The sequence below is a fragment of the Prionailurus viverrinus genome, chromosome D4 (assembly GCF_022837055.1).
Source record: "Prionailurus viverrinus isolate Anna chromosome D4, UM_Priviv_1.0, whole genome shotgun sequence".
NCBI classification, from domain to species: Eukaryota; Metazoa; Chordata; class Mammalia; order Carnivora; family Felidae; genus Prionailurus; species Prionailurus viverrinus.
In genome coordinates, this window is record NC_062573.1 from 59,122,660 (window position 1) to 59,143,723 (window position 21,064).

Consider the following 21,064-nt stretch of genomic DNA (forward strand, 5'->3'; position numbering starts at 1 on the left):
GTTGAGTGTCTGACTATTGATTTCAGTTCAAATCATGATCCCAGGGTAGTAGGATCAAGTCCCACACCGGGCTCCACGCTGAGCATGGAGCCTGCTTAAGATTCTTTCTCTTTCTCCAACCCCCTTCCCCTGCTCACGTGCTCTCTGTCTCTCTAAATAAATAAATGAATAAAATAAAAAAGAAAGCCATTTATTGAGTTAACCACCTAAGATATTTACATAGGGATATAACGGGCTATAATAATTAAAGCTTACACTTCCTGAAAAACTTTCAGAGCACATTAAATAATAGAGAAACTGGAGGTGCGGAGGCATCTTCAGTACAAATTTTACAATACAAGTTTACAGTACAAGTTTAAATTCTATGTGTCAGAGCACAATTTCGCAACGAGGCATTCCACTGGCCTATCTAGACACATACCATGGGGCCAGACTATTTCCTGCAGCCAAGAAAGATCAGAAAATAATTTGAGGTATCAAAAAAAGTCAACTTGTTGAAGAGAAAAGGTGAGTTAAATTCTCTCTGGACATGAACGGCACTAGCCAGGGGGAATGAAGGTTATTCCAGTTGTGTGTATTAGCACCATTTTTTAATAATCAAAGCCTGGGAGAAAATGCAGGACTTTAAGGTAATCAACCTATAGATAAATGAGACTATTAAGGCTCTCCCAATAAAAATGTATGTGGCATCAGGGAAGGCCACACATAAGTTCCAACGTCGGGATCAGGAAAGCTGGGCTTCAGTGGCTGTTCTCACACGGGCTAACTGTGATGTGAGGCAAGCAACTCAGTGCCTAGGGCCCCTTTCTCATCTCTAATGTGGTCTCATGAAAATGGCTGCAGGGGGAGGGGAGGAACTGACCAGAAAGGAGGTGAGGGAACTACTGGATGCTGGAACGTCCTCTATTAGTTTAGGGTGTAAACAATTGGCAAAAACTCAGACTTAAAATCTATGCACTTTGTTTTATGTTAATTATACTTTCGTTAAAAACAAACAAAAAAAATGGCTTCCAAGGTTTCTTCTGGTACTGTGATTCTCTGACAACTCTCCACATGAGGCCCTCGCCCCTCTTCATATTGTACATTTATGAAGTCATGAATAGTCCTCTATGAAAGCAGTATGAACTCAAAGATGCTTTTCTCACACTCACCTTCGACCGTTCATTTCTATAGCTGTGCCTGCTCCAACCCACTCTTAGTATCATCAGCAAGTCAAGCATTTGTAAATAGCTATTCCCTGTGCCCAGGCTCATAATCAGGGTAAACATTTTAATAGTTAAAGATTAATAATAATGCTTGATTGTTATTTATAAATAATCCATACTGATGAGAATTAAGAATAGTAAACAATAACTCCTACCACAACTGCTATTGAACATTCACTGTGTGCCAAGAACTGTTCTGAACACTTCATGTGCATTATCCCAATTAATCCACACAGCATTCCTGAGGAATAAGAACTGTTCTTTTCATCACATCGTGAGTCATCACAAGCTCCTCCCTCCCGACCTTCCTTCCCCACATACTCCGTTAATCTTCTTGAGTAAATTTGGATCCTAGATTTTTCTAGAAGCTGAGCTCAGCTGCCCTGTGGTTCTCTGGTTTCCTGCTCCTCCTTGTCAATATTGCCCATTAATATTGCCAAGAGTGGGAAGAACTGGTGAAATAAATGTTAGGTTGGTAAATGATGGGAACCAGACCACTGGTTCCCTCTCCTGCGATTCCTGGGCTGAAATCATTTCACATGAGGTCTTTCCAAGGAAGAAGAGTGACCAGGTTTTATTCAGAATCACAAGATTGGACACTGCCTACAGAGGTTCTCCTCTGGTCCTCCTCTTGTTTCCAGAATGAGATGTATGGAAACTAGCTGACAAAGACATTTCCCTGTCATAGGCTCAAAAGGAATCACCAAAATTTCCCTTAGAGATGCAGGTCCTTTTTTGACAGTTCAACTCAATCATTTAGTAATGATTTCCTGCATTCTTGCTCTACTCGAGGCACCCCAAAGGTGTGCCACATATACACATAGGAATAAATTTCTGACCCTACCTTTGAAGAGTTTACAGTTTTAATGGAAGAAAAAATTTAAAATTCTGGTACATACAATGACACTCTAAGATGTTTGGACAATTTATTAACATATTTTAGCAAGCAGAGTAGATGCTTGCATACCGTAAAAATCACAAGTGTTCAAAATGCCACCACCAGCCACCAGTGAGCTGTTGGCAATGATGACAATACATACGCAGTGATGCAGTCGTATCTGAAAGCTGGAGGCATTTCCTAGGGGAATTCTCATATAATGCAAAGCAAAATGCAGGATGTACAATAAAAGCCAGAAAGCTGAAATATACCAGGGAGCTAGAGCTGGAGAAATCAAACCAAGCCAGGAAGATTTGGAAAGGCTTCTCTACAGCAAAGCGTGTACTGGAAATTGGCATCTTCCCCTATGATTTATATATCATTCGTTCTTTCCTAGCCTTCCAAAGACACAGAAATAGGGCCTCACCCTGCAAGGTTCACAAGGCAACTTTCCACAGACTCCACAACTCTAAAGAAAACTGCTTCCCCCCCGCCCCCCGCCCAAGCTTTCCCTTCTTTAGGATGAGCAACCTCAATGCCTTTTCTTTGTGGTGCCTATTTTCCACGCTTTTAATCATTTTTCCTGAGTTTCTCTGGACTTTATCCAAGTTTCCGTGTCATGCTTAAATTGTATGGGCCCAAAGCAAAGACAATGCTTTAACAAAGGCCTCCAGAGGTTAAACATAATAAAAAGATTCCTCTGTGGCCAGAGAAAGTTATATTGCAGCCGAAGAAAATTAATAAAACTTTCAATGGTTTACCTAAGTGCCTTCTAATTAACGTATTTATGAAAATGCTCACCCAGAGTGGGCTGGAGCACGTGTGGAATTGAGCTGGAAGAGGGAATGTTCTTCCTATAATTTAGCCCACATGAACATGATCAAAAGTTCAGTGACCAATACTTTGGCCAAATTTCTGGGACCCAGATGAACACTTTAGGTAAATGAAAGCCTGTGGTATATAAGGCCCCTATAAAAGTTACATTTACGTGCATTGAACTGGTGGTCTTGGGAAGGTTTGAAGTAGAAGAGGGGGGTGGGGAAAGCAAGGGGACCAGATGTGAACATAACCGAAAACACTGTTGCAGTTGGCACTTCAGAGTACCTTTGTTGGCAAACGTAGCATGGAGCCAGAGATTTAATGGATAAAAACACAAAGCTACCCTCTGATGACTAAAGACAGCACACATGAAGCACGCAGCCAGGGAAGGATTAAGCAAATGCAAGCTATTATTTTATCAGCAGTACATTTTTGATAGACAAGCACAGTGATAAATGAAGGGAAAACTTAGTCATAGCATGTCAGACATGGAAGGGAGTGTGGGAAGGACTCCGTTCCTCAGGCCTCTCCACACAAGGACATGCTCCCCTGGAGTGGCACCTCTGACCTCTCTCCAGCTGCTCTGATTGGCTTGGCCACTCTGGGCTGCCTCTTTTCCTATCTGCTTGCCCACAGACGGGGTACTTTTTGGCCAAGTGCCAGGCTGCGTGTATCTGTGTTGTGGAGGCCGGAAGCAGTCCAGGTAGGCAGGTAACTGGGCGGGTAAGTTTGTCTAGTTTGGAAATGGAGTATTAGAAAGCCCACTGTGACTGTATACCTGAGTATTCCCAAGTCCAGCTTCTGTCAGTAACAAAACCTTTACTGTGCTCTCCTTCTATGGTGTCTCAGCTGGCTATAAACTCTAAAGGACAACATCCCCTTCCCCTGAACCCCAACGGGAATTTCAGATGCCATCTCTTCCCAGAATGCCCAATGGAAATGGCCATGGCTTCCTCCTTCACAATCATGGGCACAAAGTGAAAAGCCATCTCCGTTGCTACGGGCAGTAGACAGAGCACATAAGAAGTGGTCCTGCCCGCTCCCCAACCTCGTATCCCTGGGAATATGGCTAGAAGGAAAAAATAACAAATGTCTTTCTTTGCCTTGCACTACAGCGCACGGTTTTCAACTGCACACCTCCTCTAACAGTCAAGCAGCCCTGAGGCTGTAGGTGAAGAGCACAGTGCTTCTTCATCATGAAGAATTTGACAACCCCAAGCAAAGTCTTTATTCTACAGAGCAGCACAGTACAGCTTTGCCCCAGGAAACCTACCCAACCAGTAGGGACAGCACCCTCATGCTCAAAGGCAGAATTCTCAATTTCTGTCTTCCGTTCCAAGGCGACTCATTCCAATCAATAAGAGTGACTCAGACATGGCAGTGACTCTCCAGGTGGGAAGGTGGGTCAGATTCCAAGTAAGGCATGGACATTATACACAGTTTTTAAAACTCCCCAGGAAAGATTCTGAATCACGTCTATGGGGGATCAAGCCCAGATGGGAATCCAGGTGTTGTAACTCAGTAGAGATATGAACACGGACACATTGCTGTCTAAAACCTCAATACCTTTATCTATAAAATGGAGATAATAAAGCCTATCTATCTTATAGGCTTATCCTCAGGACTAATCAAGATGACATTTAAGTCAAGACTTTTCCTGATTTCAAGCATCCAATGACTTCTCTATCATTTTGGGATAGGCTAGGGTATGTTGCAATAACAAACATCCTCAGTGTTTCAGTAGCTTAACAACAGAAAAAAGTTTATTTCTTGCTCCTAACAAGTCCACTGAGGATCGCACTAACTCTCTAGAGCACCTGTCCTCCCTATGCAGAAATTTTGCCACCCAAAACAGAGTAGGCCACATTGGCCTACTCTGAGCTCAGTGGCAGGAAAGGGTCTCACGTGCAAGTAAGTATTCCCACGTGAAAGTAATAGTGTCACTTCTATCCACAACTCTCCTCTTCCCAAGAGTGCATAAGTAAAATCCAATAAGCAAACTAGGATATTGTGTATAGCTCAGGGAAGACTAGTCCAAAATAGGCAAGTTACTAAGCAGGAAGTGGAAATCCCTTCCATTCCTCCAAAAAGCAAAATGCAAGCGGTAAGACATGCCTGTCATAGGAGAGGGCTCAATGGCTTTATGTCCTAACAGTACCAACCACCACTGCAACCACTACAGTAAGAGTGAGAACAACATGGCAAAACACAACCAACACAAGGGAATTTGCACTAAAAGCGTATCTTGGTTGGTTTACTCTGGGCTTTCTCTACCAGAAGGTACTGGACATAGTGACTGTGTATAAACAGGAAAAGTGGTTAAACTAAGCTGGGTGTACAAGTGCCAGGAATGAAGCATGATGCAATAATGCACAATTTGGACACTTTGTACCTCCTATGTCCATTCCCTTCCTCCCTTTTGGTTCTCAAAGCTAGAAACAGTTGAAGGTCTGGGGAAGCTGCAAGTGAATGTCCAATGGCCCATGCTGATTTTTAAACACTTTAAACCGATTTTCTCTGATCCACTTTGAAAAAGAAGGAATCACTATTCAAGTTAATGGAGTCCTAACCCAGGAGGTTACTTGTAACCATGACCTTGTGACAAGCTACCTTGTGTCCTGTGCTCCAAAACAGACTGACAAGCCCACTGACAGAGGGCCACCCCTACAAATGCACTGCTAACAGCAGTCCTTGGAACGAAAACAGTAGAGTGGCCTACAAAGTAATCCAGCAGACAAGCAACTCCTCTTTATTGTGTTTTTGACCAAATTGGCATTGAAAACCAAAATTAAAAAGTGTAGAAGGAGGGAAGGCATTGAATCTGAGGATTGTGTTGACTTAACCAAACACATAAAAATATTTCACCTGACTTCACAGCGGATTTCATATATACTTCTTTTCTTTTCTTTCTTTCTGCATAAACAATATGCCCACATTTCTGCCTCTCAACTCCCTTTCCCTCCCAGTAGGGTTTTCCTGCTTTGATTAATCATATTTTGGTTTAGTTTCTCAGCAGGGATGACTCACATTCCCAGTGCTTGGAATAAATGCATCATACTGCTCCCTTAAGTGTTTGTTTTTCAGCAAGTTCCCAAATACCAACCTGAAGTCGGCCTCGGAAGGTGACAGAGATCTCTCTGCTGCCAGATCATTGGATGAGCAGGTCTCTGGCTTCATTTCTGTCCAGGATCCCACTGCGATTGTGAAGGTGGAGGCCGGCATCGGCATGGTTACATAGTAATGCCAGCTTGAGCACCCTATAAACAGGAGAAAAACCATAATGAGGCCAATGAATGGTTCTGGACGTCACTCTGTACCTTTTCGCTTTAGGCACTTAAAGAATTTGTGTGATAAGATGGCATGAGCTACTCCTGGAGATGGGTCATATCTACTGAAGGGGCATCACTGCAGTTCTCAGGCAGAGCCTAGAGGGATGACGGTTTCAGGGCAGCTAAGGAAGTTTGTATCTCCTTAAAGACCAGGGATCAGTTTGAAGCACTTCAAGTGAGGCTATAAATAAAGGGTAGTACTTGAGATGGTCACGTAAGGGCTATAAACACATAAAGGGCACAGGCTGTACGCTGCTACAGAGACAAGAACATCTTTTGTTCATACATATTGCCTAGAGCAGTGTTTGGCATAAAAAAAAAGATGCTCTGCTGAATACACAGATGAAGAAATGAACACATGCACGATCACTACTGTGTTGCTAAACTATTTTGTCTAAATTCAATTTAAGTCCATCTAAAATGGATATACTAGAGAATGGAGAGACCAGGGAAGGAAGATACCTGGGTTTTAGTCCCAACTCTGAAACTAATTAACTGTGGAAGCTTAGGTTTATCCCTTATCCTTTTTATCTGTTCAGGTATTGGGCTGCTCCCCCATTCCTTAAGGAGCAGATGAAAACCAGGCCTAGAGAGTTTCAGGGGAGCCAAGGACTCCCAGCTAGTTTGTAACAGGCCTGGAATTTCAGCTGAGGCTCCCCACCCCAGCCAAGGGTGTGCGTTCCACTTAGGCCAAAACATAGTGAAGGTGTTTACAAAAAGAACAAATGACTGATAGCTTATAACACTATACTTCTTACTTCTACGATGGGAAAATGCTTTCACTGTTTCTGATATCTGAATGCACCCTACAACCTGATCTAATACAGTATTTTTTTTTTCCTGAGCATCTGCTATAAATTGATGATGTGCTTAAGGAGAATTCATATCACCTCTTGTTGTGGAACACACTTCTCCTTTCCTCATGTTCCATGTAGGGAATTTCCATTACTCAAATAGCCCTAGCCTCTCTTTCAGCCCCATACTAATTCTTTTGCAGGAGCTATTCTTGTCATTCTTTTTTTTAAGTAAATATATATTTTTTTTTAACGTTTATTTATTTTTGAGACAGAGAGAGACAGAGCATGAACACTGGAGGGGCAGAGAGAGAGGGAGACACAGAATCTGAAACAGGCTCCAGGCTCTGAGCTGTCAGCACAGAGCCCCACGCGGGGCTCAAACTCACAGACCGTGAGATCATGACCTGAGCCGAAGTCGGACACTTAACCAACTGAGCCACCCAGGCACCCCTTTGTCATTCTTGTTAAAAGTTTTAGAGGGCCATACACTCATGGAGTGGCCTGTGATTGTCCAATATGATCAGTGAGTGGATAAGATGTCAAATTCAGAGTCAAATAGTAACATGCCCACATTGGCCAGCAGACCTAACATGACATTTTTCAAAGTGTTTTACTTGTAAAAATCAATAATAAAGGTTAGATTTCGATCTCCCTATGCTTGTCTTCTCTGTCTCTCAACTCATTTGAAACTCCAAAAGCTAGAGGGGTCATTATTTATTATCCCCTGAAACTACCAACTTAGATCCAAAGAAACAAAATTTTAGGGGCACCTGGTTGACTCAGTCAGTGGAGCACAGAACTCTTGATCTTGGGGTTGTAAGTTCAAGCCCCATGTTGGGTGTAAAGATTACTTAAAAATAAAATCTGGACCAGCTGGGTGGCTCAGTCAGTTAAATGTCCAACTCTTGATTTTGGCTTGTGTCATGATCTCATGGCTTGTGGGATAAAGCCCTGCGTTGGGCTCTGTGCTAACAGCAGAGCTCTCTCTCTCTCTCTCTCTCTCTCTCTCTCTGCCCCTCCTCCCACTTGCACACGCCCGCTCTCTCTCAAAATAAACTTAACATAAAATCTTGGGGCGCCTGGGTGGCTCAGTCGAGCGACCGACTTCGGCTCAGGTCATGATCTCACGGTTCATGGTTTGAGCCCCGTGTTGGCCTCTGTGCTGACAGCTCAGAGCCTGGAGCCTGCTTCTGATTCTGTGTCTCCCTCTCTCTCTGTCCCTCCCCTGCTCGTGCTCTGTCTCAGAAATAAATAAACATTAAAAAAATAATAATAAAATCTTTTTTTTTAATGTTTGTTTATTTTTGAGAGAGAGAGACAGAGCACAAGCAGGGGAAGGCAGAGAGAGAGGGGGAGACACAGAATCTGAAGCAGGCTCCAGGCTCTGAGCTGTCAGCACAGAGCCCGATGAGGGGCTCAAACCATGAACCGTGAGATTCATGACCTAAGCCAAAGTCAGATGCTTAACCGACTGAGTCACCCAGGCACCCCAAAATAAAATAAAATCTTAAGAAAAAAATTTAAACAGAGAACAAAGGCTTAAACATAAAGAAAAACTATGATATCAAGTTTGAATAAGTATGATAGGACATGAAGTTTGGAAGTCACTGGAGGAGATATTTGATGAAAGAATATAGAAGGGCATACTCAGAACTACTGGAAACCCATCACAGAGGCAGCCATGCTCCCAAACCTGTTTGTAAGTTCATCCTGCTTCTGGAGTCAGAACAGCCACTCTAAGAAGCTGAAGGCACACTCCTCTTTAAAGAGACAACCAAATCCAGTGATGTTGGAGCCAATCCGGTGATGTGTGTAGCTTCTACTCAGCTTGAAAGAAAGCCACAGCTTTAAAGAGAACAGCTGCTCTGATCCCCAGCCAGTAAGAAGAGGGTAGAGACAGTCACAGCAGACCTAATAAAAGCATGACATGGACTCAGCATGACACGCTGCACTGAGCCCACCTCCCTCGTTTTCCTACCTTCCCTTAACTACCTCATTCCCTGCAACCTGATGCCGCCCCATGGTTGCTCCATGAAGACCTTCAGTTTGGACTGAACACGATGAGAGGTTGAGGGGAGGCTGGAGATGAAAGAAGAGGAAAGGAGTTGTGGGTGAGGAACTAAATCTTTGGAACAGCCTCAGTTTAAAAGAAAAATCTTGACTAACAAAATTCTCTTAATCAAAGGGCTGTGGTCTGGTCATGCTTTCTGTGACGTACACTTTGCAGTGTTTACCGTGGGCCATTGAATTTTCCTTTTAAAAACTTCAGACACTGGGCATTCGATAAATGGCAATGGTGAGGCTTTCAGGTAAAAATGGAAGACTGAACACATGAAGCTACTTTTGCCTCCTCCCAAAGCCCAATTAAAGGACAGTAAAAGGATTTTTTTTTTTTTAAGATTTTTAAAATTTTTAAGTAATCTCTACACCCAACATGGGGCTCGAACTCACAATGTCAAGATCAAGAGTCGCACACTCCAATGACTGAGCCAGACAGGCACCCCGTAAAAGGATTTAAAAAAAAAATCCATACATCAAGAAGAACAGGGAGAATAAAATAGGAGACAGTAGCTGCAAAATACTGGAAGCTGCCATGCGGATGGAGGCAGGGCTAATGACGCAGCCGATCTGAATCCTGAGTTGGCAACAGAGAAAGACAAGAGCCACCTCATTTTATCCTCTAGAAACCCCAGAAAGCTGGGGGTGGAAGAAGCACAAAACTAAGCAGGCCTGGCTGAATGACCATCTAAGAAGGGCTTAGATCCCCAGATGGACTCCCCTACTCCACACACCTGTGCTAGTTCCCCCCCACACTGTCCCCCACAACACCCCAGCAAATAACTGGAGATTTGTTTTCTATAGAGAGTAAGAGAAGGCCTCTAGACTGGGGGCGGCTGTGGGTGAGGGTGGGGAAGAAGGGAGGAAACCGGCACAGTTGAAGGCAAATGAATGGGATTAGATGAACATATGCATATCAGATGCTGAGACCACCAGCCAGCTTCTCATTTGGTTCCCAGAGTGCAGGCAATCAGTCTTTTACCCTCCAGGCAGAGGAATGAAAAAGCTGAACAGCCCAAGAGAAGGCAACTAAGGAGACTTAAGTTGGAGGTGTCCTATGATCAGCCTATGGTGAAGCTAGCTCACAGCTGAGAAGCCCTACGTGGGCACAGAGCTTCCGGTCAGTATTTTAGTCCCTACTCCTGAATGCCTACAGACAAATCAAGCACCTCCAGGACATCTAGAAAGCCTCTGATGTGAAACAGAGATGAAAACGAGCAACTTGAAGGTCAGTGGTCTTGCGAGGAGAAGAAAACTTCAAAGAACACCAAACATATACCCACTAAGTATACACTGCTAAGTATTGCAGTGCTGAAATAAGAAGAGTATAATATAAAAAAGGAGCATTCCAAAGTAAAGAGAATTAAAACCACGATAGAAGAAAAGAAAAATTCAATAAAGGTGTGAGATGGAATGGAAAGCTAAGGAAATCTCCCAAAAAGTAGCGAAAGAAGAAAAAAAAAAAAAAGAGGGAAAAATAGAAACCAGTTCCGCAGGCCCAATATCCAAGTAATAGAAGCTCCAGAAAAAGACAACAGAGAAAAGAGAAAGGGAAAAAAATCATCAGTTAAAAAATTTGAGAAGATTTCCTCAAATTTAAGGGGCCATGAGTTTCCAGATTGAAAGGGCACATAACCCAGGACACTAGATACAAATCAATCTACATCAAGATACATCATTTTGAAATTTAGAACCCTAGGGACAAAGGCAAGATTCCACAAGCTTCCAAAAAGAAGGAAAAAAAATCAACATATAATAAGGACATTTTCAGACATGCAGTTTCACAAAAAATTCACCTCCCACGTATCCTATTCTCTGGAAGCTACTTAAGTATGTAAAATATGCTTCACAAAGATATAGTAAACCAAGAGGAAGGCAGACAAGCCAATACAAGAGAGAAGCACAGGGAATCTGTAGACTAATGGAGAAGGGTGATCCCAGGTGCCAGCTATGTGCCCAGCAGAGAGGGTAACCCAGCTCTTCAGCAGATTCCAGGACCCTGGGAAAGACTGCTTCAGGAGGAAATTGATAGGCAACTTGATGTATTCGAGCACCTTAGAAGATTGAAACAACTTTCAACACCTCTGGGGTTGGTAAATACTAAGCAAATAGGAAAAACAAACAATAAAACAATGATTAACGCCATGAAAAACTAACATGTTGTACAGAAACAATAACATAATCAAAGCTGTACAAGACTCAGCTTCTAAGAACATAGATATAATGATGTGAAGAACACTGATCTAATCAAGCTTATGAAATTTATCACATCGGGACGATGGGATTTGGGGAAGGGGGTATGTGTGTTACGAGGGCATGGAGAGAGCTAAATCCTCACCTGCCAGAGTGGGAAGATCAACCCTGAACAGTCCTGCATCTTACTGAACAACATGGACATATATATCAGATAATCAGCTAAAAGATGTGAAAGGGGTTACTTCTGAAACAGAAGAAATACAGTAGAAGTATTTTGGGGAGGAGTATAGTAAACCCAATAGAACTATTTCACTCTTTGAATATGTGCCTTTTTAGTATAAAAAAAATAAAAATAATCAGTCAACTAATGAAAAAAGAACAATACTTTTGGTCCTAAGGTTATACTGAAATGATAACATACAACTCAGAAGTAAGAGGCAATTTAGAGATAAGGAAGAGGTACTAACCTATTAGAAAGTCCTTCTAAGAATAAAGCACTGGCAATGACTCTTTGGATATGACATGAAAAGCACAAGCAACAAAAGCAAAACTAGACAAGCAGGACTACATCAAACTAAAAAGCTTCTGCACAGAAAAAAAAAAAAAACCCACGAAAATCATCAACAAAATCAAAGGGCAACCTACAGAATGGGAGAAAATATTTGCAAACCACCTATCTGATAAGGAATTAATATCCAAAACATATAAGGAACTCCTACAACTCAACAGCAAAAAATACGATTAAAAATGAGTAAAGAACCTGGATAGACATTTTTCCAAAGAAGATATTCAAATCACCAACAGGTACATGAAACCACGCTCAACATCACTAGTCATCAGGGAAATGCAAATCGAAACAACAGTGAGAGATCACCTCCCACCTGCCAGAATGGCTACTATCAAAAAGTCAAGAAACAACAAGTTTTGGTGAGAATGTGGAGCAGAGAAAGGGGCCTGTTGTGCACTGTTGCTGGGAGTGTAAATTGGTGCAGCCCTGTGGAAAAGAGTATAGAGGTTCCTCAAAAAAATTAAAAATAAAACTAACATACGATCCAGCACTTCCTCTTCTGGGTTTGTGCCTGAAGAAAATGAAATCACCATCTCAAAGAGATTTCTACACTCCTATGTTCATTGCAATGTTCTTTACAAAGGCCAAGGCATGGAAACAACCTAAGTGTCCATCGACACACGAATGGATAAAGAAAGTGAAGTATATGCGCACAACGGAACACTACTTGCCATAAAAAAAGAAGGAAATCCCGCCATTTTGACAACATGGGTGGACCTTGGAGGCATTATCCTAAGTAAAACACATCAGAGAAAGACAAATACTGAATGACCTCACATATTTGTGGAATCTAAAAAAATCGTCAAACTCACAGAGACAGATTATAAATTGGTGGCTGCCAGGGGTTGGGGGGCAGGGGAGGTGGCAGAGAAATGGGTGAAGGTGGTCAAAGGAAACAAACTTCCAGTTACAAGATAAATAAGTTCACAGGGTGTAATGTACAGCAAGGTGACTACAGTTAACAATCCTGTATTGTATATGTGAAAGTTGATCAGAGAGTGGATCTTAAAAGTTCTTAAAACAAAAAAAAATGTACTTACATGGGGTGATGGATGTGTTAACTAACATTATTGTGGTAATCATTTTGCAGTATATACAGATATCAAATCATGACGTTGTACACCCTAAGCAATGTTATACGTCAATTATATCTCAGTAAAGCTGGGAGGGAAAAGAGAGGAAACCGTGTACACAACAGGCTTTCTCCCTACACGCTGCATTGAAGTTTTGATCTGATGTTTGCTGCTGGCACATGGGCAAGAGGAGGCTTCTGGAAACAGCAAGAACTAGAACTGCTTTCCAGAGAGAACAGTGCTAATGGAATAAGTGGTTTCTGCTAGATGCCTATACAAGGTCACAGAGAGGGCCTAATCACATCCTGTCCCAGGGCCTTTACTGGAATGTCTGTATCCTAGAGGTGATGTGGGGAGGGCACTGGAAGCCAGAAAGAGATGTGGCAGGGAAGAGGGAGAGAGCAATGTGTTTGTTTTATTTTATTTTATTTTATTTTATTTTTTTCGGGCAGAAACCTTAAACGACCTAAAGTTTGGGAGTGAGATAGCAAAAGTGATAGCAGAACCTCAGTCAAGCCCAGCAAAAATATATCCAAACTGCCACTGCTCCCTTGTAGTCTTCTCTGAAGTTAAACAATGGAAAGAAAGGATTTGGGGGGCAGGGGCAGGATATATTGAAAATATCACTCAAACCCATATCTTAAATGTTCAAGATGATTTTCTTCTATATGATCCTCAGGATTTTTCATTTTTTAAGATTCTTAAAGTTCCTTTACTTAGTGGAGGTCATTTAGAATAAACTGTTTCATATTTCGAGCCTTAACAGCAAAAAAGTTTCTCTAGGCTACCAAGTGACGGTTAAACAGGGGCGGATCAATGCGCTGGGCCAAATAAAAACTGGCTAGAAACACGTTTCCCAAAGACCCTCGTTGGACCCTTCACAGAGGCTCCCCAAAGCTGTCCAGCCCTGGGCTTCTTGCCCAACCCTGGGTGAATGTTGGAGCGACCGCTGTGACAACTGAACGCTTTCAGTTCTCTGGGGGAGGTTTTTACTAGTTTCTTACTATGAGGGCATGTCTGGTAGAAAAGTCTCATTGGGGTTGTCTGTTAATGGATTATTCCACTGAGCTCAATCTTGTATGAAGACTGCCCACTGCCACAGGGAGCTAGCTGCTCAAGGAATACCTGATCTCATCTTCGAATCCAACGGCAAAAAATGCAAGTAACAAGGTGGAAATACTGCCCCAGAAAGCAGAGCATGCATTCCAAAGACAAAGAGAAATAATTTCTGGATTATCTATTGTTTGGGATAAGCCTACCTTGCAAAGAGAATTGATGAGAGCTTATTTTTTCTGAATATGTCCATTGATTGAGTTCCAGCTCTGGAATCTGACTGCTGGGGTCCAACTCCCTGAGCCACACTTACCAGTTTGGGCACATTGCTTAATCTCTCTATGCATCAGTTTCCTCATCTATAACAAGGGAATAATCATAGTATCTGCCTCATAGGATTATGTGAGGATTAAATTAGATAATATATATAGAAATCACTCGACATAGTAATTGGCACATAATAAGTGTTGAAGAAATGTTAACTGCTGTTGTCTTTACAACTACCTCCCCCTGTTGCTTGGGCTGACTGTCTGGAGACAGAGACAAAGAATGTTGAAGGTATGGCTGCCACATGTGCACCAAAGCCTGTGGCCTGATGAGGCCCACATATGGGGGTTTAAGGTTGAATGGCATTAAAACGCAGTGCACACAAAGCGATCCATTTAAAGGAGAATGACAGCCCAAAGGGGGCATCCTGTATGACTTCATATAGAATGGGCCATTTGGAGACCATTTAAATGGTGTTTACTTTAAATGAGCCATCCTCGATGAAACAGACAGTGAATGCCTTCATTTTCCTTTTTGATTCAATCCACTTGCCCTAGACTCCCTTGCTACACCAGCTGCAAAACAAAGAGAACACGCTGTACTTGAATTAACCCAGAGTTTTTCCTCTGCAAAGGCCAGAAGCCCATCACACCACTGGATGATTTCACGGCCAGGCCGGATTCATTAGCAAGACTAACAGGGAGGGGGGAGGTAGGAAGGGGCCCAGAGGAAGTGGCACTCCCTAACCAAGCAGGCTTGAGCAGCCACCCATCTTGCCTCCCTTCTGGGCCTCCTCAGAAAGCTCCTGAATACCCCTTCACCACCTCCTCAAACTGGAACTTACTAAGGGTGGAAAATTCTTATACTCCGATGGTCTCACGGGTAAGACGGATACATCATATCAAGTATTGTTCTTATGATCACAATAGCAGCTGCTATAAGATCCAAATAGACCTGTTCGTGTCCAGAACGGAATTGAAATTTTCTTTGAAGATGATTGTATTTTTTGTAGGTATGATAAGGATTTGAAATAGGTCACTTTTTAAATCATAAGAGGCAGTTCAAAATTTAGTTTTAAAAATTCTTATAACTGGAGTGTTAAAAAATTCCCTTAATTATTTTCTTATTTATCACATTTTAAAACACCGTCCTACGAATAGTTTTAAAGGTTCAGTCTTCCTCCGTCGGAAGAGGAAAGAGGAAAAAGGAAGAATTTGATGGAATCAGCCCATGGAGGCAGAGAGAACTTTTTTACACTAAGCCTGTAAAAAACCTTGCTCATTATTTGGGAAGATCACTTTTATAAAAAGAAAAGCAGAAGAAAATTAAGATACTGTAGTCATTGTGACACATCAGTTATGCCCACTAATAGTAAATTAAATACAAAATATATGGAAAGTCATTATCCTATTCTTAGGGGAGTCTTGGAAATACAAAACACACTGTAAAAATACAGCCACCCCATCCACAACTACCCTGCTTCTAGAGGCAAAGGCAGATAATTTATCTTTGCAAAGTTAAACATCTCACAGAATTTTTTTGTTATTTGAGGAGTTATTGTTTTCCCTGAAAATTAAAACAGGCACTTAAATTCTTCCTATTAAAAGCTCTCACTTTATCTTTTAAACCCTTCCACTGTAGGTTAGACAAATAGCATGAAGCATTTGGAAACATCAGATTGATACATGCTTTTACTTAACATATCAGGTTTCTTTCCTCAATTCTTCTGTAGCCCCTGCTTGTTTCCTACCTCACGACTGATTTTTTTTTCTCCAGCCCCTCTTCTTAATTTCAGAATTTCCTGCCCAAATTATTCCATGTATCAAGCTATTTTATGATTTTGCAGTATCTTTGTATTACAAATTAAAGGTGCTTAGCAAGGTGTATAGGAACATGTGTATAAAGGAAAATGTGTATTTTTACGTGTATAGAGACAGTCACACCATACACAATGCGCAGGTTATATACGTGTTGTGTTTTTTTTTTGTTTGTTTGTTTGTTTGTTTTAATAATCACAGATACATAAAAAGGAGGGAAAGGTCCCGGTTTGGGTTGCTCTTCCTCTCTTGGCTTGCCTGTCCAGTGCTTGGGTCTTTCAGCAAACCCCAGCCCTTTCTCTTTCAGTACTTTTGAGCTGCTGAGTCTACACGTTCTGGTTTTATGAGCTATGCCACCCTCTTGAATACCCATGGCGTGACTGTCTTTCGTTAGTTCTTCTCTGCTGTTGCTCAAGGGCGGGAACTGGCACCAGAACAAAGGAGACAGTAAGAATGCCCTGGGCTGGTATGCACCGGCACTGCCTAACCAGGGCCAAGTGCCAGGTCATGCCACCACTTCTCAGGCACTGATGCCACCCAGCAGGGCTTCGGGTTTCCTTCCCCGCAACATGGTACTGCCTGCGGCACAGGACTCCCCGAAGAGAATGACCTTCAAGATCATTCTTGTGAACCAGGTAAAAGAGCGCCACCTACTGAACTGAGAACACAAGTCCCTCCGTTGGTTTTGAGGTTTTCCCTCGCGGTTAATGAATACCTAAAGGAATACATCGCATTTCACCACGCTTGTTATTCCACATCTCACCCACCATTCTGACCTGTGACACAGATTACCCAGTTCCCCTTAAACTTAAGTACAAAATGGGTCAGCAAACCAGGCACCAAATCATACTGCTCCAGATGGTCACAGGTACACTTGAGAACTTTATTCACATGAGAAAATTCATGAATGTCAAGCCTAAGACAAAAATCCATAGCAAAAAGAATCGGTCCATGCCTGTTGTAATCATCATTACCCAAAAGACATCATGATGACTTCCTGTATGCCAAATATGGTAAGTACAGCACTAGGAGGGCAAGCAAGAGCCAGTCAGAAGCAAGTCACAAATGAAAAGAATGAATGGACAAAGATTTAGAAAGTGCTGAGTACATGATGTGAGGCCTTAAAGTGAGGGATGTAACAGAGCACAACACTGTCTCGATCACCAGGAGCTTTCTAAAGAGAAAAAGGTGAATGCATTCACTCTGTACTCCTATCCCTTGAAACATATGTATGTGTGCCAGCTCAGAATACAGTTTCCTCAGTTCTAGAAACAAGGAGCTTTCTCTACGTTGCATTCTCTCTTTGTGGTGAAAACTCTTAATCATAACCATTCCTAAACGTCTTTTACTTTGTCATTTCCTTATACGTAATTCCTGGTTGCATACTGTAGGAGCAGTCTAAGTAGTATTGCTCATTTTGAGCCATCAAGAGGAAAGAAAGTTGGCTTTCAATTGCACACAGGAGGGTCTGGACCCTGAAATCCTGGCTTTTTCCTGGAATTTCCACACACAAAGTCAAGAGAGAGAATGTCAGAGACTTAGTCTATTGGGCAGGCCAGAGTAGCATTTTGCCCAGGATGAAGTAATGTCTACAGTTTCTTACTTTTGCACAGAAAAATGAAATCAGATACTATGCGAGGGCACACAGAGTTTTTAACACCTTTCTCTTGTTCATATGCTTCTTCTCCTACTTGTGTAAGCAGCTTAGGTTAGTTTTATTCATTTACATCAGGCTTTCCATGAAAAATAAGTGGAATGTTTTATTTATCTAGTTAGTAGGAATACACTAAATTAGACTCTACAAAAATAAAACTAAATTAGACTCTACAAAAATAAAATAAAACTAAACTAAACAAAAGAATTGCAGAACAGGGAAAAATAAGAATGTTGTGCCAGTTCTTTTTTCTTTTATTATCTATTGAGCCTAGGAAAAAAGGCATAAACTCTAAACAGAAGCATAAGTACAGAAATGACCCCAAAATCGTTTTTGTTACTATTCAGTAGTGCTTTTAAATGCTCCTTCCATGAACTTATATCTGATTATACAGAACACATTTTTTTAAGCAAGTATTGAGCACCTATTATATACAAAGCACTTTTGGGGGGCAATGGGTCTCTGTGCATAATAGTTGAGCTACATTTTGGCAGGCAACAGAGGCCAACCGTAACATACAAGCTAACATTTCTATCTGCCCAAATGAAATTATGCTGGGGAAGTTAAATAATAAAGGGGCCAAACCAGCCAATCTAAATCGATAGCTTTGATGTAGCCTTCTTGAAAAAAGGCTAGTGACTTCTGAGCTAATAAAATTCTTATGATGGTCATCATGCTGCAATCTAAACCATTAGCCTTCTTTTTGTAAAGAGCGAAGAGGAATGATTTCCCTCCTGTAGCAAGGGCTCAGAGGTCCATCTTCTGATGTCTGTCCCCTGCCCAAAGGCTGCTGTCATTTCTGTTGCTGTTATCTGCCTCATTACATTATGCTGCTCCCAGGTGCTTTGCTTCTTTCGGGAAATCAGCTGGTGCCTGCCAAATGTGCTAATCACGCTGATGTGTCATTGTGATGGCAACTGTGACTTGGGGGCCCAGTTTTCCGCTCATGTTTTTGAGGGGAGCTCGTCGTTTTAAAGGGCATTGTGCACAACAAAGTGGAGGACCTAGGAGACCACTCTACAAACTAGAAAACATAACTTAGAAAGGAAGTAGTATCATCTTGTAGCCACATACCCTTTTTCTCTAGGGAGCGCACAGAAATTTGGAGGCATTATTCCATCCTCAAGGTAGCCATTTTGGAACTAGCAAAGAGCTTTGCTAGTACTCTTTTCCGGTTGTCCTTTGGAAAACCTCAGCTGTGGTCTGTAGGGGAACTGCAGTATTAGATATTAGTATGAGTATTTTTCCTTGTCTCACTCAATCCTTTCTCAGTTTGAATTGGTAAAGTCTACTCCATGATATCACGTAAGTGTAAGTGGTATGAACATAAGCAAATCCCAGTAGGCATCTCCTTTATTACAATTCTGCCCTGAGTTGGTTAATTCTGAAAAAAAAGATTCTCAGATATATTCCTGCAGGCATGGAAAATTTCCATGAAAATTTTAAAATCAATTCTTGTTCTAATTTTGATAATCTTCAAATAGACAATTATAGACAGATACGAAAGGGGTCAGAAGGCTTTTTTTCTGTAATAAGCTAGTTAATAAACATTTTAGGCTTTGCAGGCCATACCATCTTTATCACAACAGTTCAGCTCTGCCATTGTAGCACGAAAGCAGCCATAGGCGATGGCCATGTTTCAGTAAAACTTTATTTACAAAAACAGGTAGCAGGCCAGATTTGGCAAGCAGGCTGGATCATCCAGATATAACTGAGTACTGGTAAACAATTTCACAGTTTACATCTGCACTAGTGTATATGATTGCACAGGCACATGCAAAACTGCTTTAATTATTGAAAGATAACAAGAAAAGAACATAAGGATGATGTTTTTGGTGAATAAGGACTAGATGACATAATAGTATACTGTGTAAACAAAAGCTTTACAACATGTGGAAGAAAAGCGGTGGAGGACAAGATCCTTGTGTGGCTCAGGGTAGAAGACGCACAATAATCTCAACAGAACCTTCATGGAGCTGTCCACACTACAGTTATAGTGAGGGGCAATTTCATTTCAGCGAAATAATAATCTTTACATTAAATTAAGTTGCTAATTTGAATTTTATTGATTTAATAGTTTGGTCTATGTTTAGTTTATATTTGATTTTGGCTTTATGGATGTGTAAGAGTTATTACATAATAATAACATATATAACAAATATTATCGAAATAGATAATAATAAATATACTGACCATATCACATATATCATAATAATATATATCATCAATAATATATCCATAATGTAATATAACATATATTATGTAAAAGTTTATACCCAGTCTTCCATTTATACTTTCTAAAATATCATTCTAAAACAAGTAATTTAAGTCAACTCCAGTGAATCAGGGGATTTTTTTTCCCCCTCTAAAAAGACAAATAATACTCAAGTTTGAGAAACACTGCCAAACACAGCCTTTATATCTGAACTGCAGAGCCAAATTATGAATGAGGAAGTATGTAGCCTTGGTGAAGTGGGAGGAGGGAGAGCCACACAGCATCTGAGGAAGTGTAGTTATCACAAGTAAACCACAAAAGGCAGCCACAGAGGCTGGAGGAGTTCAGGTATCAGTGCCTGCTTGAGGCTGTGGCATTTCATATACTCAATCAATTCAGCATGTCACGGAACCACATAGGGAGGGTAGAAAAAGATCCTGTGTGAGCCCAGCAGAAGTTCATCAGACAACTTGCAAGAAGGCACCAGAGCCTGGATAAAGGAGCGGTGTGCTTTGTAACCTCTCCTGTGATTAACAGAGAGAAGGTTTTAGGCAGCACATAAGTAGACAGTGAATGGAATGCAGGGAAATCCATAGACTTTATCCTGTCTGTTGGTACATAGCAGAGAGGAAAGCCATGAACACTATTAAAAAACAAAAAACAAAAAACAAAAAACCTCAAAATAAAGGTCAAAGAAAACATTGTTCTAAGGACTCAGAGGAAGAACAAGCCTTGGAAGTCAATTTACTAGACCCCAAACAAGTTCAGCAAACTGGCATTCCAATTATGATACAAGATATAACTTCTATTAAAAAAATAGTAAAAAACCACGTGAAGGCAACAGGCTGAGACAGTGTAACATAGTGAGATCAAAAGACAACAAAGTAATGAGATAAAAAAGATGAGGAAGGATTGCAAGAAACTGTTACAGAAACAACTTAATCTGTAACGGAATTACTACAGAACAAAACGTCTCTAAGGAAAATCAGTGTTATATTATAGACTACTAGTAAAAAATGAAAAGGCAAGCCATACAGACTGGAAGAGTGTATTTGCAATACATATATCGGACAGAAGGCTTATATCTAGAGTATATAAAGTATTGTCACAATCTAATAATAAAAACAACCAAAAAC

At 41.3% G+C, this 21,064-nt stretch overlaps 1 protein-coding gene across 6 annotated transcripts in view; it reads right to left on the reverse strand.

Moving 5' to 3' along the window:
- AOPEP (aminopeptidase O (putative)) overlaps nucleotides 1-21,064 on the reverse strand; it is a 349,846-nt gene that overhangs the window by 271,555 nt on the left and 57,227 nt on the right. For all 6 annotated transcript variants that reach the window (XM_047829009.1, XM_047829006.1, XM_047829007.1 and 3 more), the window contains exon 5: nucleotides 6,005-6,158. In XM_047829009.1, the coding sequence (XP_047684965.1) occupies nucleotides 6,005-6,158 (154 nt within the window). The remainder of the gene's footprint in view (nucleotides 1-6,004; nucleotides 6,159-21,064) is intronic.